Source organism: Amphiura filiformis, chromosome 6, assembly GCF_039555335.1.
Source record: "Amphiura filiformis chromosome 6, Afil_fr2py, whole genome shotgun sequence".
Taxonomy (NCBI): domain Eukaryota; kingdom Metazoa; phylum Echinodermata; class Ophiuroidea; order Amphilepidida; family Amphiuridae; genus Amphiura; species Amphiura filiformis.
This window is the reverse complement of record NC_092633.1, coordinates 74,553,843-74,573,390: the sequence shown is the minus strand read 5'-3', so window position 1 is coordinate 74,573,390 and position 19,548 is coordinate 74,553,843. Positions and strand designations below refer to the sequence as shown.

The window sequence follows — 19,548 nt, the reverse complement described above, 5'->3', positions numbered from 1 at the left end:
CTTGAGTGCACTTCTATTACAAGTCGAGCAATATGCACTTTCCACTTCTTGTGTGCTCTTCTATTACAAATCTAGCAATGTGCACTTTCCTCTTCTTGGGTGCTCTTCTGTTACAAATCTAACAATGTAAACTTTCCACTTCTTGGGTGCACTTCTATTACAATTATTAGCAATGTGCACTTTCCACTTCTTGGGTGCACTTCTTTTACAAATCCAGCAATATGCACTTTCCATTTCTTGGATGTTCTTCTTTTACAAATCCAGCAATGTGCCCTTTCCTCTTCTTCGGTGCTCTTCTTTTACAAATCTAGCAATGTACACTTTTCACTTCTTGGGTGCACTTCTATTACAAGTCTAGTAATATGCACTTTCCACTTCTTGGGTGCTCTTCTATTACAAATTTTGCAATGTACACTTTCCACTTCTTGTGTGCACTTCTGTTACAAATCTAGCAATGTGCACTTTCCACTTCTTGGGTGCACTTCTATTGCAAATCTAGCAATATACACTTTCCACTTTTGGGTGCTCTTCTTTTACAAATCTAGCAATATACACTTTCCACTTTTGGGTGCTCTTCTTTTACAAATCTAGCAATGTGCACTTTACACTTCTTGGGTGCTCTTCTATTACAAATTTTGTAATGTGCACTTTCCACTTCTTGTGTGCTCTTCTTTTACAAATCTAGCAATATGCACTTCTTTTAAAAATTTTGCAATGTGCCCTTTCCACTTCTTGTGAGCTCTTCTTTTACAAATCTAGCAATGTACACTTTCCACTTCTTGTGTGCACTTCTATTACAAATCTAGCAATGTACACTTTCCACTTTTGGGTGCTCTTCTTTTACAAATCTAGCAATATGCACTTCTTTTACAAATCTAGTAATATGCACTTTCCACTTCTTGTGAGCTCTTCTTTTACAAATCTAGTAATATGCACTTTCCACTTCTTGTGTGCTGTTCTTTTACAAATCTAGCAATGTGCACTTTCCACTTCTTGTGTGCTCTTCTATTACAAATTTTGCAATGTGCCCTTTCCACTTCTTGTGAGCTCTTCTTTTACAAATCTAGCAATGTACACTTTCCACTTCTTGTGTGCACTTCTATTACAAATCTAGCAATGTACACTTTCCACTTTTGGGTGCTCTTCTTTTACAAATCTAGCAATATGCACTTCTTTTACAAATCTAGTAATATGCACTTTCCACTTCTTGTGAGCTCTTCTTTTACAAATCTAGTAATATGCACTTTCCACTTCTTGTGTGCTCTTCTTTTACAAATCTAGCAATGTGCACTTTCCACTTCTTGTGTGCTCTTCTATTACAAATTTTGCAATGCTCACTTTCCACTTCTTGGTGCTCTTCTATTACAAATCTAGCAATGTACACTTTCCACTTCTTGTGTGCACTTCTATTACAAATCTAGCAATGTACACTTTCCACTTTTTCGGTGCTCTTCTTTTACAAATCTAGCAATATGCACTTCTTTTACAAATCTAGTAATATGCACTTTCCACTTCTTGTGTGCTCTTCTTTTACAAATCTAGCAATGTGCACTTTCCACTTCTTGTGTGCTCTTCTATTACAAATTTTGCAATGCTCACTTTCCACTTCTTGGTGCTCTTCTATTACAAATCTAGCAATGTACACTTTCCACTTCTTGTGTGCACTTCTATTACAAATCTAGCAATGTACACTTTCCACTTTTTGGGTGCTCTTCTTTTACAAATCTAGCAATATGCACTTCTTTTACAAATCTAGTAATATGAACTTTCCACTTCTTGTGTGCTCTTCTTTTACAAATCTAGCAATGTGCACTTTCCACTTCTTGTGTGCTCTTCTATTACAAATTTTGCAATGTGCCCTTTCCACTTCTTGTGTGCTCTTCTATATTACAAATCTAGCATTGTACACTTCCGCTTCCTGGGTGCTCTGCTTTTACAAATCTAGTAATGTGCACTTTCCACTTCTTGGGTGCTCTTCTATTACAAGTCTAGCAATGTGCCCTTTTCACTTCTTGGGTGCTCTTCTTTTACAAATCTAGCAATGTGCCCTTTTCACTTCTTGGGTGCTCTTCTTTTACAAATCTAGCAATGTGCCCTTTTCACTTCTTGGGTGCACTTTTAGCAATGTGCCCTTTTCACTTCTTGGGTGCACTTTTATTACAAATCTTGCAATGTAATCTTTCCACTTCCTGGGTGCTCTTCTATTACAATTCAAGCAATGTGCAGGTTCCACTTCCTGAGTGCTATTCCATTACAAATCTAGTAATATGCATTTCTAATAAACACAAATATACCAATGTATAATTCCCACTTCTGTGTGCATTTCTATTACAAATCAAGCAAGTTGCTCTTTCCATTTCTTGGGTGCCCTGCTATTATGAATTCTGGTAATGTGCTCTTCTATTACAAGTCTAGTAATATAAACTTTCCATTTTTCAAGTGCTCTGCTATTAGAGGTCTAGCACTGCGCACTTTTTACGTCTTTGGTGCACTTTAGGCCTATTTCAAACCTAGCAATGTGCACTTTCCATATCCTGGGTGCTCTGCTATTACAAGTTTACTAATGTGCACTTTCCACTTTTTGGATGCACTTGTATTAATATTACAAGTCTAGTTATGTGCACTGTCCACTCCTTGGGTGCACTTCTATTACAAATCCAGCAATGTGAACTTTTTTATTTCTCGTGTGTCCTTTTTTATGTACATTGAATTTATTGTTAGCAACGTTAGTTTTCCATTTCCTGGATGCACTTATGTATACCTCCTCCACGAGTGCACTTATTACAAATCTATATAGCGCCCTCTTATTTCAATTCATGAAAATGGTCTTTAACTAAATATGTTGATACCGGTGCACCTGCAAGGGGAAAGAGTGTTTTAATTCAATTGTCATTGGCATTATCATTAATAATTATTACTATTATTATTATTTATTATTTATTATTTATTATTATTATTATTATTATTATTATTATTATTATTATTATTATTATTATTATTATTATTATTATTATACTTACTTACTTACTTACTTACTCTTACTCCGTCGACTCTTGCTGTCGGGCATCAATGATGGCTCGCCATAACCGCCTGTCCTTATTATTATTATTATTATTATTAATATCAATTTTTAGTGCTTGTACATTTCAGAAAACTACCAGGTAGGCCTACATAATTAGGTTTTTTAGTTGGCCTACATTGATTCATATATGCATATATTCGTTTCTTCGTGAGTAGATGAACGACACTTTTCTCAAGGTGCAATTAAGATATCTAAAAAAAGGTCATACTGTATTATATTTTGTGAGATCTGGAAAGATAGAATAATTATGGTCGAGCAATTTAGAGTTCGCCAGCGACCAAAGTCACGTCACTGCAAATCGCGACGCCGCAGGCAGGCAGGCAGGCACACACATAAAACGATCAAAACCTGTTCTGTTGAAAAGCGCCGCGCCGCTTAAAGCCCGCAAATTGATCTGATCATAACAAACCAATCAAAGGAAACTCTGGATTGAAATGGTGAGTCGCTAGCTCTGAGGTCGGCTAGTCTGTGATCAGAATAGCGTGCAATGCTACATAAACTATAATGTGAATAGTATTGAATCAGTCGAGGCTATTCATGCATTTTAACTGGCCAACCACTGCCGCATTTTTATACCATTTATGACGTGCTTTACGACTATTTACCAAGATACTAGCCGCTATTGGGCACCGTTTGCAAACACTTAGTTTTATTGTGCAATTCACATCTAGGCCTATCTGAGTGCGGAAACATTACTACCTCCAATTTACTGGAATCTGCTAAACTTGCCAGGTGATACGTTCATACATTGGATATATACATGTACTACCATCAGTGGTGGAGAGAGAGACCGAGAAGTTCAACCTTCAAGTTCAATTACAACCATTTTACTACAAGCCCGTAGCAAATATCAATTTAGCACTAAATTGCCTTCAAAGTTGGAAACAGTCACGCACAATCACAGCTATATACCATAGCTGACAATTCCAACTTCTAAAAGGGTTGCTTGGTACATGGTGTGGTATAGCCATAATACTGTTGCTCTCTATTTTGTGTTGCCAACTCAGTGATGATGACCAACATGAAGATTTCACAAAATTGTTGTCTACAACTATCTCTAAGATGGATATACATCGTTCATTTTGCTATTTTATATACCCTGGTAAGTACATATTCGTTTGTTTTCAAAAGCTTTGCAAACAATCATCAGTACAATTATTTTTCACTTTTGACACGCGAGTTGAGCGAGCGAGTGTATCAATTACAAAACTAACATTGATTCGGAAGCCGTATCCCGACAGGTTTACTATCAAAACATATCCTGCGTGTAGTCCACGTGTGGAGTGAGAGTCTGTAGTGTGGATATATATGATAATATTTTGAAGTCGCTTTTCTGGATCTTTGAGCTTCTCATGTTCTTTGCAGGATGTTTCATGTTTGGTACAAGCTGCAGCACAACACACAAAAACGAAAAAGCGCCCATAAACAAACACCAGCACTACATTTTATTGTCAACTTCGACCTGTTTCATGGTTTTTGATAGGACTCGTATTAAGAATTAGAAACAAAAGTAAATTACTCGGCATGTTAGTACGTATTAATATGGTTATTGTATTTTATAACAAAGATATTGACAATTTCAACTGAGTCACCACCAAGCTGTACACGCCCTTGATATCACTTTCCCGAGGGCATTAAACATTGAAGTTTTTAATGTTAACCCCAAATCACATTATCCGGAATGGAAATATACTTTTACAATACATATTTTATCCATAGCATTTAATGGTTCTTTAATGTTTACCACGCATGAATGTATCATACGTTATCATATTTACAACGGAACGCAATCCTCTAAGGGTATATGCTGGTTTTTTAGACCTCATGACCCGAAGCCGTTAAACATTCTCTAAACTCATTTCAAGCTATAACATATTTGCCCTTAACCCTCTTACCGCGCGTCATGACGAATTTGGCAGACAATAGTATAAATTCAGGTTTCTGTTTTGCTTCCAACTTTTTCCATGTAACTTGTTTTTGTAATTAACAGAAGGATGATTACAAAAATAGTATGAGGTTCACGGTGTCGAGTTGCTGTATAAATTATAAGTTTAAAGACAAGATCATGAAGAGTGGAGCCCATACCGAATTCAAATTAAGCATTTAGCCTACATGTACAACAAATTAATTCTATTCTCTACCCTGTAAAAAATGAACTTTATCTGGCCTTTTTATGGTAGGAAAATAAATTTAACGTCTGTTGACTGTTGGAGGGGAAACCCGAAGTTTTATGAAGAACTTTTAATGATGAAAGGGGAATATATTTCGCGTGCGATCAACACATGATTGCAACCAATATTGTTTTTCATTGCAATTCGGCACGATAAAAGGTCCATAAAACCCTCTCATGCACGGTCGATTTGAGTTTACAATAACTTGAATACGTAAGCCTTTTATCCTTCAATTGCCATCAATTTACAAATTATTCAATATATATCAAATGACCATTTCACGGCACAATATTTTCTCTCTTGTGACTGACTGAATAAAGTGATTCTCACAAAAGCCCATTCTTTTTACTTTAGGAAGGTTATTTTTTAAAGTACATTGTACATGTACAGGTTGTCTTCTGGTACCCCGGTACTTCAGTGTGCAGTGTCCCATCTCAGTTCAAATTGTCCCATCCCAGTTCAAATTGTTTGGTTGTTGTTTGGACGATTCCGTAATCCGTATATAAAACATATTGAAAAACAATTTCTCATTTTGTTTTAGTTGTAAGCAATTTACTGGAGAAAACAAGAGTTTAATGGCCATTATTCTAGCGGTGCGCCGTTATATTGACAAAACCATTTTACCTCAATACAAAACCCCTTGATTGTATCACAGATACCAGTTTTCAGCTATTTGACCTCTCCAAACAGCGCATAAAACCACGGTATTCACGTCACTTTGTACCAGTTTGACTCCCTTTGGTTCACACATGGTTGATTTCAAAACCAAGAGAATGGCCTCTTTTCTGCCTTTTGGCTCTGTGAACAATTGAACTATCGATAATCTACCTCTGTGTTCGCTTGTTTTGAGCCGACAACAATGGCATAGCAATTGATATCCCATTCCCTACGGGGTTAAGAAAACTATTTGAGGTGCTTGTCGAAAACATGGTTTCTGTTGGTTGAAGAAAAAACCTACGTATAAATACTTTGACTTTCTGTATTATAAATACCACTATAATAAAGTATGATAGACCTGAAATGAATATTTAATTTGGATATAAAACCAAGTTATTGGGTTGCAAATATCATTTATGTGCTTAAAAATCGGACCATGAATTACTTAGCCGGAAATAAGCAGATATAGTTAAAAGTTAAACATCGGCCTATTATCTACTTCATTTTGTGCCGGTAGTAAACGGGTAATTGTTTTTTGGAAGAAACAAATAAACAAACAATTGCATTCAATTATCACAAATTATTGAAGCCGGGTATATGATATATTCCCATTTAAATTAGCTACCGTGGCGAAATATAGGTAGTTTGTGTCCCTATGAGGTCAACATTGGTGTATGGCGGCATCATTAATGTAGTCCAGGATAAGTTAGCCTCTGGCTATACAACAAACTGAGACATGATTTGCACGAGACAGGCTACAACAACGCTTTACCGTCACCTCAAGATGGGGTCAATCAGTTATTTTCCCCCACACCCTTGGAAGTAATTAATCTTTCACGCAGCCCGGTTTTGGGGCACTTTTCCAGAATCGGTTCTGCAGTGTTGTAACGATTTGGGTCCCATTTACGCCACATTTATGCCAATTTTCATGTAGTCTTTATAAATGGAGTTCTTACAGGATGCATTTAAATGATATACGCATGTACGCACTTGCCCGAATAAAAATAAAAATCCTTTAAAAAAAGTGCGTATATGTTCGGACGTTGCGATGATGACAGAGTGGTGTACGGCATTAAAAAAAATAAACAGGTATGCCCTACATCATGCACATGGACCATCTAGCATATCTAAATTCCCTTTTATAGCAAAATTAGGAATCTGTCAATATTTTGCTGTTTATTTTTAATTTTGATTATAAATCATCAAGACGTTGATTGGGTAACTCAAACATGCATGCACCATACAGGATGTTTTTATGACCATCTCAAATGTGAAAGCTGAAAGGACTATAGCGATGTGCGCATACATGCATCATATTGATGCTCAAATCCCTAAATCTCAAAGCAATTACAAAATTCTATTGCATGTATCCATCCCGGGCTATATAGGGTAATCGGTGTTCAACGCCAAATCGTTTCTTAGAACACCACTCAAAGGGAATAATTGAAAGTAAATGTCAAACGAGAGCTTCAAAATAAAAGAGAAAATATGCATATTAAACAATCTATAGGCCTATCCAATTGTCAAATGCGCGGAATGAATTTTATGTTTGAAAAGAAAATAGACAATGAACAATTAATAAAATATTATTTGAATCTGACATTACTTTGTACAGCACTCGGTGGGGTAAGGTACCCCACTGTTGTTTGTTTACTAAAATTATCCAATATGTGCAGGTACATCATAATCATTTATGTATTTAGGTCACAAAATTGTTTCGTGTAAACTAAAACACCTTTGGAGGTACAATTACTCGACATTCGAGCTGTCTATTCAATTGCTTTAAATTTAAAAGATATTAGTATTCATTTTATTTCGAAGTATAGAATCACTAAACGACATTTTCTTGCCCAATCAGTCTCAACAGGGGAGTGTCGATGTCGGTACACCTTAAAACTAATCTTGACCAAAGACTTGATTGTGTTTGACCGTAGCCATACAGACTGTGCCACAGACTATACGATAATATGAAACAGTATCGTAACGTGGAAAAGATGGGAGATCGCCTGCTTGGTTTCCTTGCTTTGGCGGGTTTTAAATAGCCTCCTGTTGAGGTGATTGAGGGTAAAATGGTAAAGTTAAAATGCCGCTCGCCTGAATAAAAAGTTTTCTGACAAACATAATAAATATAACAGAGGTAACATCTGAGACTAAGATGGAATATAGCCCCCCTATTGGTTACCATGGTTACTGATGTTGGCAATTTCTTCTCCGCATCATATCACTCGGCCATATAGGTAAAATAAATTATACAGTAAAACTCGTTTTTGTGGCAGCAAACATGAAGCAATAGAATCATCATTTATTTATGTCTGCTCGTGATCAGCTAAATATACAACACTACATGGCAAAGGTTATGTTTGTTATCAAATTGAGATGCAATAAAATCTTCATCTCCGTTTAGCTATCATACTGAATGATTTGTTTTTATACAGGGTGGCCAAGACTGACATTTGAAAAACGCATATAATTATAAAGCATCAACATAATAAATTGTATCTATTTTGTTGTTGTTGTGATGTTGTTTGGGGGTGATGGTTTCAAATAATTATATGTATTGCTTGTTTGTTGTGTTATACCCTTCTCCAGTTCCCCTCAACATGCTCCAAGCAGTCGAGTTGTGCAAAATGGCAAATGTTGGTAGTTTTGCCCCAAAATAGCGGATTTTCTCTTGACTGGATCAGGATCCCGGGGGGAAACTGGCAGGGGGAAGCCGGCTTTTGACCCATCATGCATGTTCATTCAAAGCATAACGTTCTAGAATCTATGTTCAAAGCCAAATGTTCCGTTCCCATAATGTTCCCTAATTCATGTCATATGATTGATTCCATTACATTAGCAAGTATATAGGTCGAATGTCAGAAGAGCGTGACTGCGCAATCTATTTTAAAACAGCCTCTATAAAGGATATTAATTTGTGCAAAAATGGTGTTGAAGTGTGCTTGCGACCTTTTCTCTTTTTTCTACTTTCTAATTTCTGTTGTTATTATCAGGGTTACAATTTTAATTTCTGTAAACACAAGAAATAAATTGAGCGTTTAAAAGTTACAAAATTTATTTAATTTTTTCCAAAGAATTTGATAATAATATAAGAACACATTTATGAGTATGATGGACTTTGAACCTCAAGAACTCCATTTATTTGCAATATGTTCATAACATAAATGTTTCATTTCGCCGGCCCAGATAATTTCGTCACATGTGCCGACTGGTTTCATTCACTTTCCATTTCAAACTCCTTATTGAAGTTAATTGTCACAATTTGTTTGGCATACACACCACAAGACCAAAGGGGATACGAACTCGTAATTATCAACAATGTTTCAAACAATGCCGCCTATTCTATTGTTTAAACCCCGGATATTAGCTAAAAACCATGCAAAGGAAACTTTTCCTTTGGAGGAAATGCCTTTTCCATGTTGTACGTTTAATCCTCACACAGTTCCGCCATCGTCATGATCATAGTCCCCTTTTATGATGCACCGTACGCCCGACTGGCCAATTTAGACCAATATTGTATCACGATTTCTTTTCCCGATTCGATGATAGATAAGGTGAACAACTAATTCTGCCTTAAAGGTCTCGTGTGTTGTGGTCCCACGCGGTTCTACGCCGAGTTTGCTTTCAGGGTGCTTCAAATAAAGTCTGTGATGAAAATGAAATAATGGAACATCGTTCTATATCAGTGCTTACCAAGAATATGATAAAATAAATTGATAAATATGTCATTAAATTTTGGTACCCGCAGTGGAGTAGGTTTTTTTAAATTTGTTTATCTATTCATTGATTGATTTATTTATTTATTTATTTATTTATTTATTTATTTATTTATTTATTTATTTATTTATTTATTTATTTATTTATTTATTTTATTTTTTAAATATTTTTATTTATTTATTTATTTATTTATTTATTTATTAGTTTGTTTATTTGTTCATACCATATATGTATTCATAGCAAATTGATATAAAATAAATAATAAAGTTATGAACATTATACTAGGGAATTATATTGCTACCTATTGATATCTTTCGATAGTCTTTTTTTCTTAATTTAAATGTATTAAATTGAAATATCAGTATGCCATTTTCATTTCTGCATGTTGAGTAAAACATGTACAATTACGAGACACGAATGCATACATTCGACAAATTAAAGGGAGAAAAATATACCGGTATACCTGGATTGTTTATCGATGGTAGAACATTTAAGAGGATTTCTATACCACTAGCAGTCGGCACCACCCTTTATTCAATTCTAATTTTGTTGCTAGCGTACAAGAAGCCGACAAAACCGAAATCAGTTTACCCATCTCGCCTTCTCCAGCATCTCTTCCTATACCGACAGAATATTGTCTCGATCCCAGAGGAAATCAGTCCACTTTATTGTGTTGATAAATCGCCGGTAATCAACTTTGTTTCTACGAACGAGGTCATGTTGCTCAAACTTGTGATTGCAATCTTCAAACCGCAAAATTAAAAGAAATTCTGCTTATTTAACACCTCGGAATATTTGCTTGTTTGTATATAAATGGGACCCATTTTTTTCAATAATTTTGGAAATACACACAGATTATATTTTAATCCCTTTGCCCTAAAGAGGTGTTTAGTTATATAAATTTACGTTTGAGGCTACAAATTGGTTAATAAACTTGAATATTGGGACGCAAATTTCGAAAACCACTGATTTGCGGTTTTATATTTTGCACTGCTTGAGATAGATATCACGACATTAGAGTCGGTCTTCAGACATCCCTTAAATAGTTGGTAAAATTTGATTTAAGGGAGAAAAAGTAATTAAGAACACTCATTTAACTCAATTTGTTTATTATTGCTTATTGACGGTTCTTATTCATTGTTAATTATATTGTTATAAGTGCGTGTTGTACAACTGTATGTCCATTATATTTTATGTTATTTCTTGTCCCGGTTTCTTGTCAATGCGCTTTGCATGGGACAATACAAAGCACTACATCTATAAGCTATACATTAAGGAATCATAATCTTGCTCGAATATAAAACAATAATGCATATTAAACTGCTACAACCCCATGTACCAGCCACATCACCAGAGAAAACTGCCAAATTTTCACTAATTACATCTCCGTGCCTGTTTGCGTTTATTTGCAATTGTAACATCGGCGTTTTGAAATCTAACAAGAAATTCACCATGACAGCCATAGCAGGGAAGAAAACCACGGGGGAGTGAGATGACGGGCATGAGGTAAATGAGGTATCAGACCCACCTCATGGCTATGACCTCTCCAAGGAATCATGGCCAAGTTTATGGCTAATATCTAGCCTATACATCAATTGAAGAAATCCACTTAGTTTTTATTAATTTTACTAATATTTAATTAAAGAGATGGTTTAAATTGACCAGCAATCACAAATGTTGGGTATCTATATACTAGTGTGCAGCAATCTCTGGATCTGTCCAAGTAACCATTGTGACAGAGCTGTCGCATACTCTCTCACACTCTATAAATAGCTCTGATATACTTAATTAGATTGATTAATTTATTATGTAATAAATAATAAACAAACAAATAAACACCCCAATAAATAAATAAATAAATAAATAAATAAATAAATAAATAAATAAATAAATAAATAAATAAATAAATAAATAAATAAATAAATAAATAAATAAATAAACACCGCCAACAAACAAAGGCATAAATAAACAAACAACCTGATAAATAAACACGGTATCAAATGTCATTTAAGGTCTCGCAGTATATTGCACAAGCAGTAGTAAAAAGTGGCTAGAGTTATTTTTTTCTTTGAAAGAAACAATGGTAGTCCCCTACCCTCAATAATTATGTTTGTTTGAAAATCATATATCAACCTTAGCACTTCCCTGGAATGACAGAGAGACAGAAAGAGTAGCTAAATCAATAAACAAACATCATTTCATACATGTTATGTTTTTCACGTATTGCACGAAGAAACATAATTATCATGATTATTGAAACCTTTGATATCCAGACAATCTTGGTATAAACACTTTTACATGCAGAAATATTGTGTAGATTCTACACGATTAATTGTATTGTGCTGCATTTCACATGATTATTGAAGATTTCAACGAGCTATGCTTTATTTGTTCTGTATACGCAGAAGCTTTAATAGCAAATCATCCGCAAACAAAAACGGGTGTATAACTCGCCCGATACACAACGAGAACTCGCCTTTTAAAAACTCTAATTCGATGTAAGAATCATTGTGCAAATTTCATGTAATTGTTATAATTTGTTGTATTATAATACTTTCACAACACATAATATCCCAAAGAAAAAATTTATCTTTGAAAGGTTAAAGTTTAAAAGATGATAACCCTTTCACCCAATTTGTAAAGTAAAGACCACATCACAACATTGTTTGTATTGAAATGACATTAAAAATCGCACGAAAAAACGTTAGTTTTATATCATCATCATTCATCAAACAGTAGTGATAAGTTTTTGGTAGACTCTAAAGCAGTCACCAAATAGCTTCTTATGGTTCTACAATCTACAATGACTGCTATAAAGACTAAAGTAAGCACATGTGGGTTCAAGTACAAGGTGATGATGTACAGTAAATTGAATCGCGGTTCCAAAATTAAGATGTCGTCTTGTGTTTTGCCCCCTAAATCTACCGTCAATCGATTTGACAGAAAGGAAACTAAATTTTTAAGTAAACTGGGTATTGGTGTCGGGCATAATATATTTGTAAGCGATTTGCGGTGTTTGAATGTGTGGTCCTGATATTAAACATGCGAGCAAAAGGCATGTGTATTAAATAATATTCTTTTAAAAGGGAATGCAGCGCAAACGATCCTTACAACTGTATTTTGAAACTCCTTTTTGCATAGCTGCTTTGCGTTATTTTGTTGTTGTTGTTGTTGTTGTTGTTTTTATTTGTTCATGCGCTTCCTCATGTTATATAATTTGCTATTTGCATATCCGTCTGGTTGAAATATTTCTGTTCTGATAATATTTGACTTTACGCGGCTCTATTAATATGTTGTGCATGTAGGTCTGCACCATGTTCACGTGCATTCTTAGAAAATGTTTCGAGTCATTCTGTAACCAGTTAATTTGGGCAATTATGTGCCATCAAACATGAATACATGCCAGGCATGGTGTGAGTAATCTGCAGGCGTCCAGACCCCATGTATTTATGTTGATTGTCAAATGATCCACCTAATAAGTAATATGAAATTGCATTTTTTGTCTGTCTATCTTTATCTCATGTGTTTTGCTTTTTTATTTGCAACGGCCTCATCATGTTAATTGCATATTAAAATTTGATGGTCATATAGATGACTCATGATACAGATCTTTGGTTTTCTGGCAAGCAACATAAGTCATTATCATTAATATTTTGAATATATGTGATGATCCATTAATTATACCCATTAATGTGGTTCAATGAGGACCATATAATGTAGGCCTACATTTTGTATAGATGACAGTGGCGTACCGTGGCCGCCCCAACCCCGGGGGGCTGAAGAAGAAACAATTTTGCCGCCCCTTCTTTAACAGCCCGAAAAGGTTGACCCAATTTTTTTCACGGTCGTTTGAAAAAACTTTTTTAAAAGCAACCTTTTTCAAAAAGTTTTTATGCTTTTTCAATTTTTTGCGCCCTTTTTTATTTGCTAATTCGTTTTGCCGCCCCATTCATTTTTGCCGCCCCTGTTTTTGCCGCCCCTTCTTCTTCCGCCGCCCCTTAGTTTTTGCCGCCCCCTACTTTGACCCCGGGGGGCTGGCGCCCCCAAAGCCCCCCCCCCCCAAAAAAAATACGCGCATGGATGATAATATTTGCCCAGATTGATTTCATTGGATGGTTAGTCGGATCCAAGTAAAATATGCGTACAATTAAGCCATGTGGAGGACCGAATACTGATGGACGCTGGTTCCAGGGAGCGATAACTGTGAAATGGATCCGGATTTAGACCAGATTGATCTAGATCCAATCTCATCACGTGAACATATAGACACAAACCCATAAATCAGGTAGAACGATTACTGACGGAAATTAAAAATATCAAATGAGCCACAACGGTCAGATGTTTGTCCATCGGCTGAGTATCGTGTCCCATAATGACGTGTTTTTCCCCGTTTCAAGATGTTGAATAATACTAGTCTTTCTGAAAATCTTTTTCATCATGATTTATTTATAGATGTGTTTGTTTATTTACATATTTACTTGAATATATGTTGATTAATTGCATTTATTTATTGTATATTATATACATTGTCGGATTCAGAGAGGGCTACTCAACTACAGATCATCTTCATGCACTAAATCAATTAATAGAAAAGGCAAATGAATACCAGTTAAAGCTTTGCGTTGGGTATATAGACTACGAAAAAGCCTTTGACTCGGTAGAGCACAGAGACCTATTCACAGCTTTAAGAAAGATTGGAGTAAATGAAGGATATGTACAAATCATGGAGGACATATACACAGACGCAACAGCCATGAGGGGCTGTGCAATAATTATGAGCCCTGGGGAGGGTAAAATTGGGGGGGGCAAGAAATTTTGGCGAGACGAAAGGGGGGGGGCAAGCAATTTTGGCAAGCCGAGAGGGGGGGCAAGCGATTTTTGGCACGCATTCACGGGGCACCTTTTTAATAAAATGCTTTAAAAAGGCTTAGGAAAACGGTACGGAAACGCTTAAATATGCAAATTTTCCTGCTCGCTGCGCTCGCAACATACATCTAGACCATTTAAAGTTTGGAATTTGGGATCCCAAAAATTTGACATGTTCAAGGGGGGGGCAAAGAATTTTTGGCGGGCCGAGAGGGGGGGGCAAGCGATTTTTGGCGGGCAAAGAGGGGGGGGGGCAAGCGATTTTTGGCGAGCCGTTCGGAAATTTTACCCCCCCCGGGGGGCTGATAATTATTGCACAGCCCCTTATTCATCTTGAAAATGATGTATCCAAACCAATACACATAAAAAGAGGTGTAAGACAGGGTGATACAATTTCTCCAAAAATCTTCACAGCCGCCATGGAAGAAGTGTTCAAGAATTTAGACCTAAAACCAAGAGGAGTCAACATTGACGGAGATTATTTAACAGACCTGAGATTTGCAGACGATGTTGCATTAACAGCTGCATCAGTTGAGGATATGGAGGTGCAACTAAACAGCTTGAACAGGGAGAGTAAGAAGATAGGACTGAATATACATAAGGGGAAGACCAAATTCATGACAAATTACCAGACGAACAAGTCCATTGAAGTAGAGAATGAGCAGATAGAACATGTAGAAAGTTATAAGTATCTAGGCCAGACAGTAAAGATGGAAGACAACACGAGAGAAGAAGTCATGCTAAGAATAAAGGCTGGCTGGAGTTGCTTTGGCAGACACAAAGAAATCCTATGTGACAAAAGACTACCAATGACACTGAGGACGAGAGTCTTCAACCAGTGTGTATTACCTACAATGACCTATGGTTGTGAAACCTGGACAACAACTAAGTTTTTAGAACAAAAACTCAAGGTAGCACAGCATGCTATGGAGAGGAAAATGCTGCATATCACCATACGTACACTGCAAAAACAAGTGTTTATATTTAAACACCATATTGTGTTTATCAGAGCAACACTTAATAAACACATAATTCATGTTAATGGTCTAACACTAATGTTAATTTTTCTAACACTAATGTTCATAAATTAACACTTGGTGTTATATGACAAACATTAGTGTTTGTTATATAACACCAAGTGTTAATTTATGAACATTAGTGTTAGACCATTAACATGAATTATGTGTTTATTAAGTGTTGCTCTGATAAACACAATATGGTGTTTAAATATAAACACTTGTTTTTGCAGTGTAACAAAGTAAAAAATGTGGAAATCAGGGACAAAACAAATGTCAAAGATATCATGGAAAGGATCAAGGAGGCAAAGTGGAGATGGGCGGGACACATAGCTCGTAGAGAGGACAATAGATGGACAAAGAGGTTAACGGAATGGCAGCCAAGAACAGGAAAGAGAAGGAGGAGAAGACAAAAACGAAGATGGCGTGATGATCTCACATCCTATTTGGGTACAACCTGGGCAAGAGAAGCACAGAACAGAAGCAAATGGAAGCTACTTGAGGAGGGCTACATCCGACAGTGGGTGACACAGCCTGTGAGGTGAGGTGAGGATATACATTGTATTTATTTATTTATTTATTTATTTATTTATTTATTTATTTATTTATTTATTTATTTATTTATTTATTTATTTATTTATTTATTTATTTATTTATTTATTTATTTATTTATTTATTTATTTATTTATTTATTTATTTACTTATTTATTTCCGCAAAAATGTTTATGCGCACAAACATGATGTAGTCCTAGGTTTCTGTGGTAAACAAATCTCAACTTGTAAGTTGGAGGGATGAGGCTGTGAATCACGAAGTCCCTCTTCACTTAACAACGTTGTGGCAATGTTATGACGTTGAGTACTAGGGATTCAATTTTTAAAAGGAGGAAGTAAACAATAAATATAGCCCTGCGTGTGGAATGACGAACAGGTGCGACCCCTGATTTCAAATCTTGCATGTGACATATTTTCAGTGAAAAGAAGCCAGTACAAAAATGATATTCATATGCCGAGTTATGTTGAATTAGCAGACTCTTCTAGTTCAGTGGTTGTATTTTGAAACAAAATAACCTCCTGTGTATAGCCATTATTTATGTGTAAAAGAATATATGTAATGCAATCATCCAAAATGAGTTGGATGAGATCGATTTTGAGACAGCTAAAAAACATTGAGCAGATTCTGTTGGTAGGGGCATTAAAAATCATTTCTCTTATAAAACTGAAAATATCTCGGAAACTTATTTAATTTCATATACTTCAAACAAAATTTATGTTAACAATTTGTTAATTTAAACAAAAAATGGCAAAAAAATGTCTGAAATTAATAATTTTATTAGACATTACCATATCATAATCATGTCTCATGAAATGAAATCGAGAAGCATATAATTGTTTTATCCATAATTAATACATGCTTTATTATAATGTTGCAATGTACTCATATGGTCGCTCTCAAGGATCTCCATCTTCCTGTAATGTATGTGATTTCTATACCCCTCATTTAACTATGAACATGACTGATGTTATTCCTCTACATTTTTGCAATAACAGTAATTATTTAATATAAAAATGAAAGCATATCTGCCCCGGGGAATTATTTATATGATCATAACTGTATGTCGATATGTAGTAGTTTGTTGTGCACATTCGTGTGTCAGCTATAGGGAATATGGATGGAGATATAAAATAATCTATACTTATGTATTTTAAATGAAATATCCTTTAGGTTGTTGATTTGTATTTGCTTACGCAAGTTTAGAAAAACAAAATAATTTGACAAATGTAAATGTAGTATCCCTTTCGGGACTGCATTAAATAAGACTACTTATATTTTGATACAAACCATTGGTGGATTTAACACACTCGTACAATTCTCGGTACCCAACCGGATTTTCCGTATCACCTGCAATTGTTGCCATAGCAACCTCAACAAGCTATTGAAAAGATAAATATTGCATCAAGTTAAAGAATTCTGAAGCGATTGAAAAGAGCAACGTGTGTCGTCGCCTCATTTACCGAATCGGAGAATTGCTGTTGTAGTCATTAAAAACACGTGTAACATTTATAAATGCATGAATGCAGAGTTTATATACAGTCGAAGTTAAAACGTTATCGTATATAATTTCTTGTTGGATCAGAAAAAGTACTATTTGAAGAGCTGTAGCCTCCCGCAGTACCCCGTTCCAATTGCTATCTACTGAAGATAGCATTTGCCACGATTTTAGAATGACAAACATTGTCAACCCCTTCCAATATTTGTATGACTATAATGTGGATATAGGGACGCTGACAAGGACGACGACGACGACAATGATGACGATGACGATGATGATGATGATGATGACGTTGATGACGACGATAATGATGATGGTGATGGTGAGGATGATGGTGATGAGGGTTGGTGATGATGATGATGATGATGATGATGATGATGATGATGATGATGATGATGATGATGATGATGATGATGTCCACGACGGCGACGGTTCATAAACAAATAAATATCAAAAGGAATCAGTAAACTCTACATGACCGAAATATAAAACTTCTTCACAACACTGAGCTACATGCACGGATATACACAGAGCGATTTGCTATCTACCGAAGATAGCAATTCCCAAAAGATAACACATAATAAGCTCTATCAATGTCATATGAGAACGCCGTCGGAAATTATTGCTTTCAACGGAATTACAATAAATACCAACGTCTCATCGAGTATTAATAAAACTCACTTTTTATTTATCACAACTAAAGGAAGGGATCGTGTCTTTATTTTTACAGGAAAACTATATTGTGTATACATTTCTCCTGACATTTACAAGTGTTAGGGTGCCACTGCTCTTGGGATGTGGTGTGGGTGCTTGGGTGATGTGTGAGGGGTGTCAGTGCTCTTGGGTGTGGTGTGGGATGTGCAGAGTGTAAGGTATATTATTATTTGACCATTGAGCCAAATTGTTCAAAACCGTTAATATGCATAAGTATGTTTCAACACAAAACTATATATTTGATACAAAGTCGTCTTCACAGACTCGCATACAATTTTTATATAAATTATATTTGTATGTATGAAATGCGACGCAATCTCCAAGATATTTTCGGCACGAAGTTATACAATTCCTTCTCGTGTACATGCATTTGACGTATGGAACCGATTTACAATTTATATATAATGCAACACGCATGATATGAAAGAGACATCGTCTAAACTACAGGCTCCCAATTCCGTCTTTCGTGACAATTTCAATATTAAACGCACTCCACTCGGAATTAAAAGTCGCGAAATTTGATCTGAAAACGGATGTGAGGATAGTATCGGTAAAGTCCGTTTTGTTTCTACTTTCTTACTCTTTTATTGCGGCATGACTACTAATAAAACGGGTTTTCACGGCTAGCATATTGTAAAGGAGTAAATTGCATTGTACATAAAGTTAAGTTCTTTGCAGATTGCATCCTATAAATGTACATTATAGTGTAGCATTTTAGCATGCATGCAGAGCAACAAACCGGCGCTATGAAATTATCAATGCAATTATTTTGCCAAAGCTCACTACCATTCGCAAGATGCTTTAAACTATCAAATCGCAACAGATTAAAATAGTTGCTAACCTTAAATTAATGCTTAATGTATATAATAAGTACGGTGGTGGAGGGGGGTTCTCAACTTTTCAAACCCACTTGGTACTTTGGTCACATCTCGTGCAAATAATATTATTACGTCAGTGTATAATTACCCTTTTCTGGAACTATTATACATCCTATCCATGTACGGTATTAATTTTCTGAATTTGAGACGGATCTGAATGGGCTTTTAAAGATAATTTCAAGCGTGAGCTATCCTCTATAAGGTAAAGTGACTTCCAACCAAATTCTATAAGCATCACATTGAGCATGTAGATTTGAAGTACAACTTTAAACACTGGGGAAATTTGTGATTTATTGTAACACCGCTAAAGCATAACCATGTTAACACATCTTTGTAATTCATGTATCCAGATTTGGTTAACTTGTTACTATACATGTCAGACATCAACTTTGATTT

General features: G+C 35.5%; 1 protein-coding gene across 1 annotated transcript in view; it reads left to right on the top strand.

Moving 5' to 3' along the window:
- Nucleotides 1–3,454: 3,454 nt before the first annotated feature.
- Nucleotides 3,455–19,548, top strand: part of LOC140156022 (tumor necrosis factor receptor superfamily member 16-like) — a 61,928-nt gene continuing 45,834 nt past the window's right edge. The window contains exon 1 of the mRNA XM_072179118.1: nucleotides 3,455–4,184. Within this exon, the coding sequence (XP_072035219.1) occupies nucleotides 4,092–4,184 (93 nt within the window). The 5' untranslated portion in view covers nucleotides 3,455–4,091. The remainder of the gene's footprint in view (nucleotides 4,185–19,548) is intronic.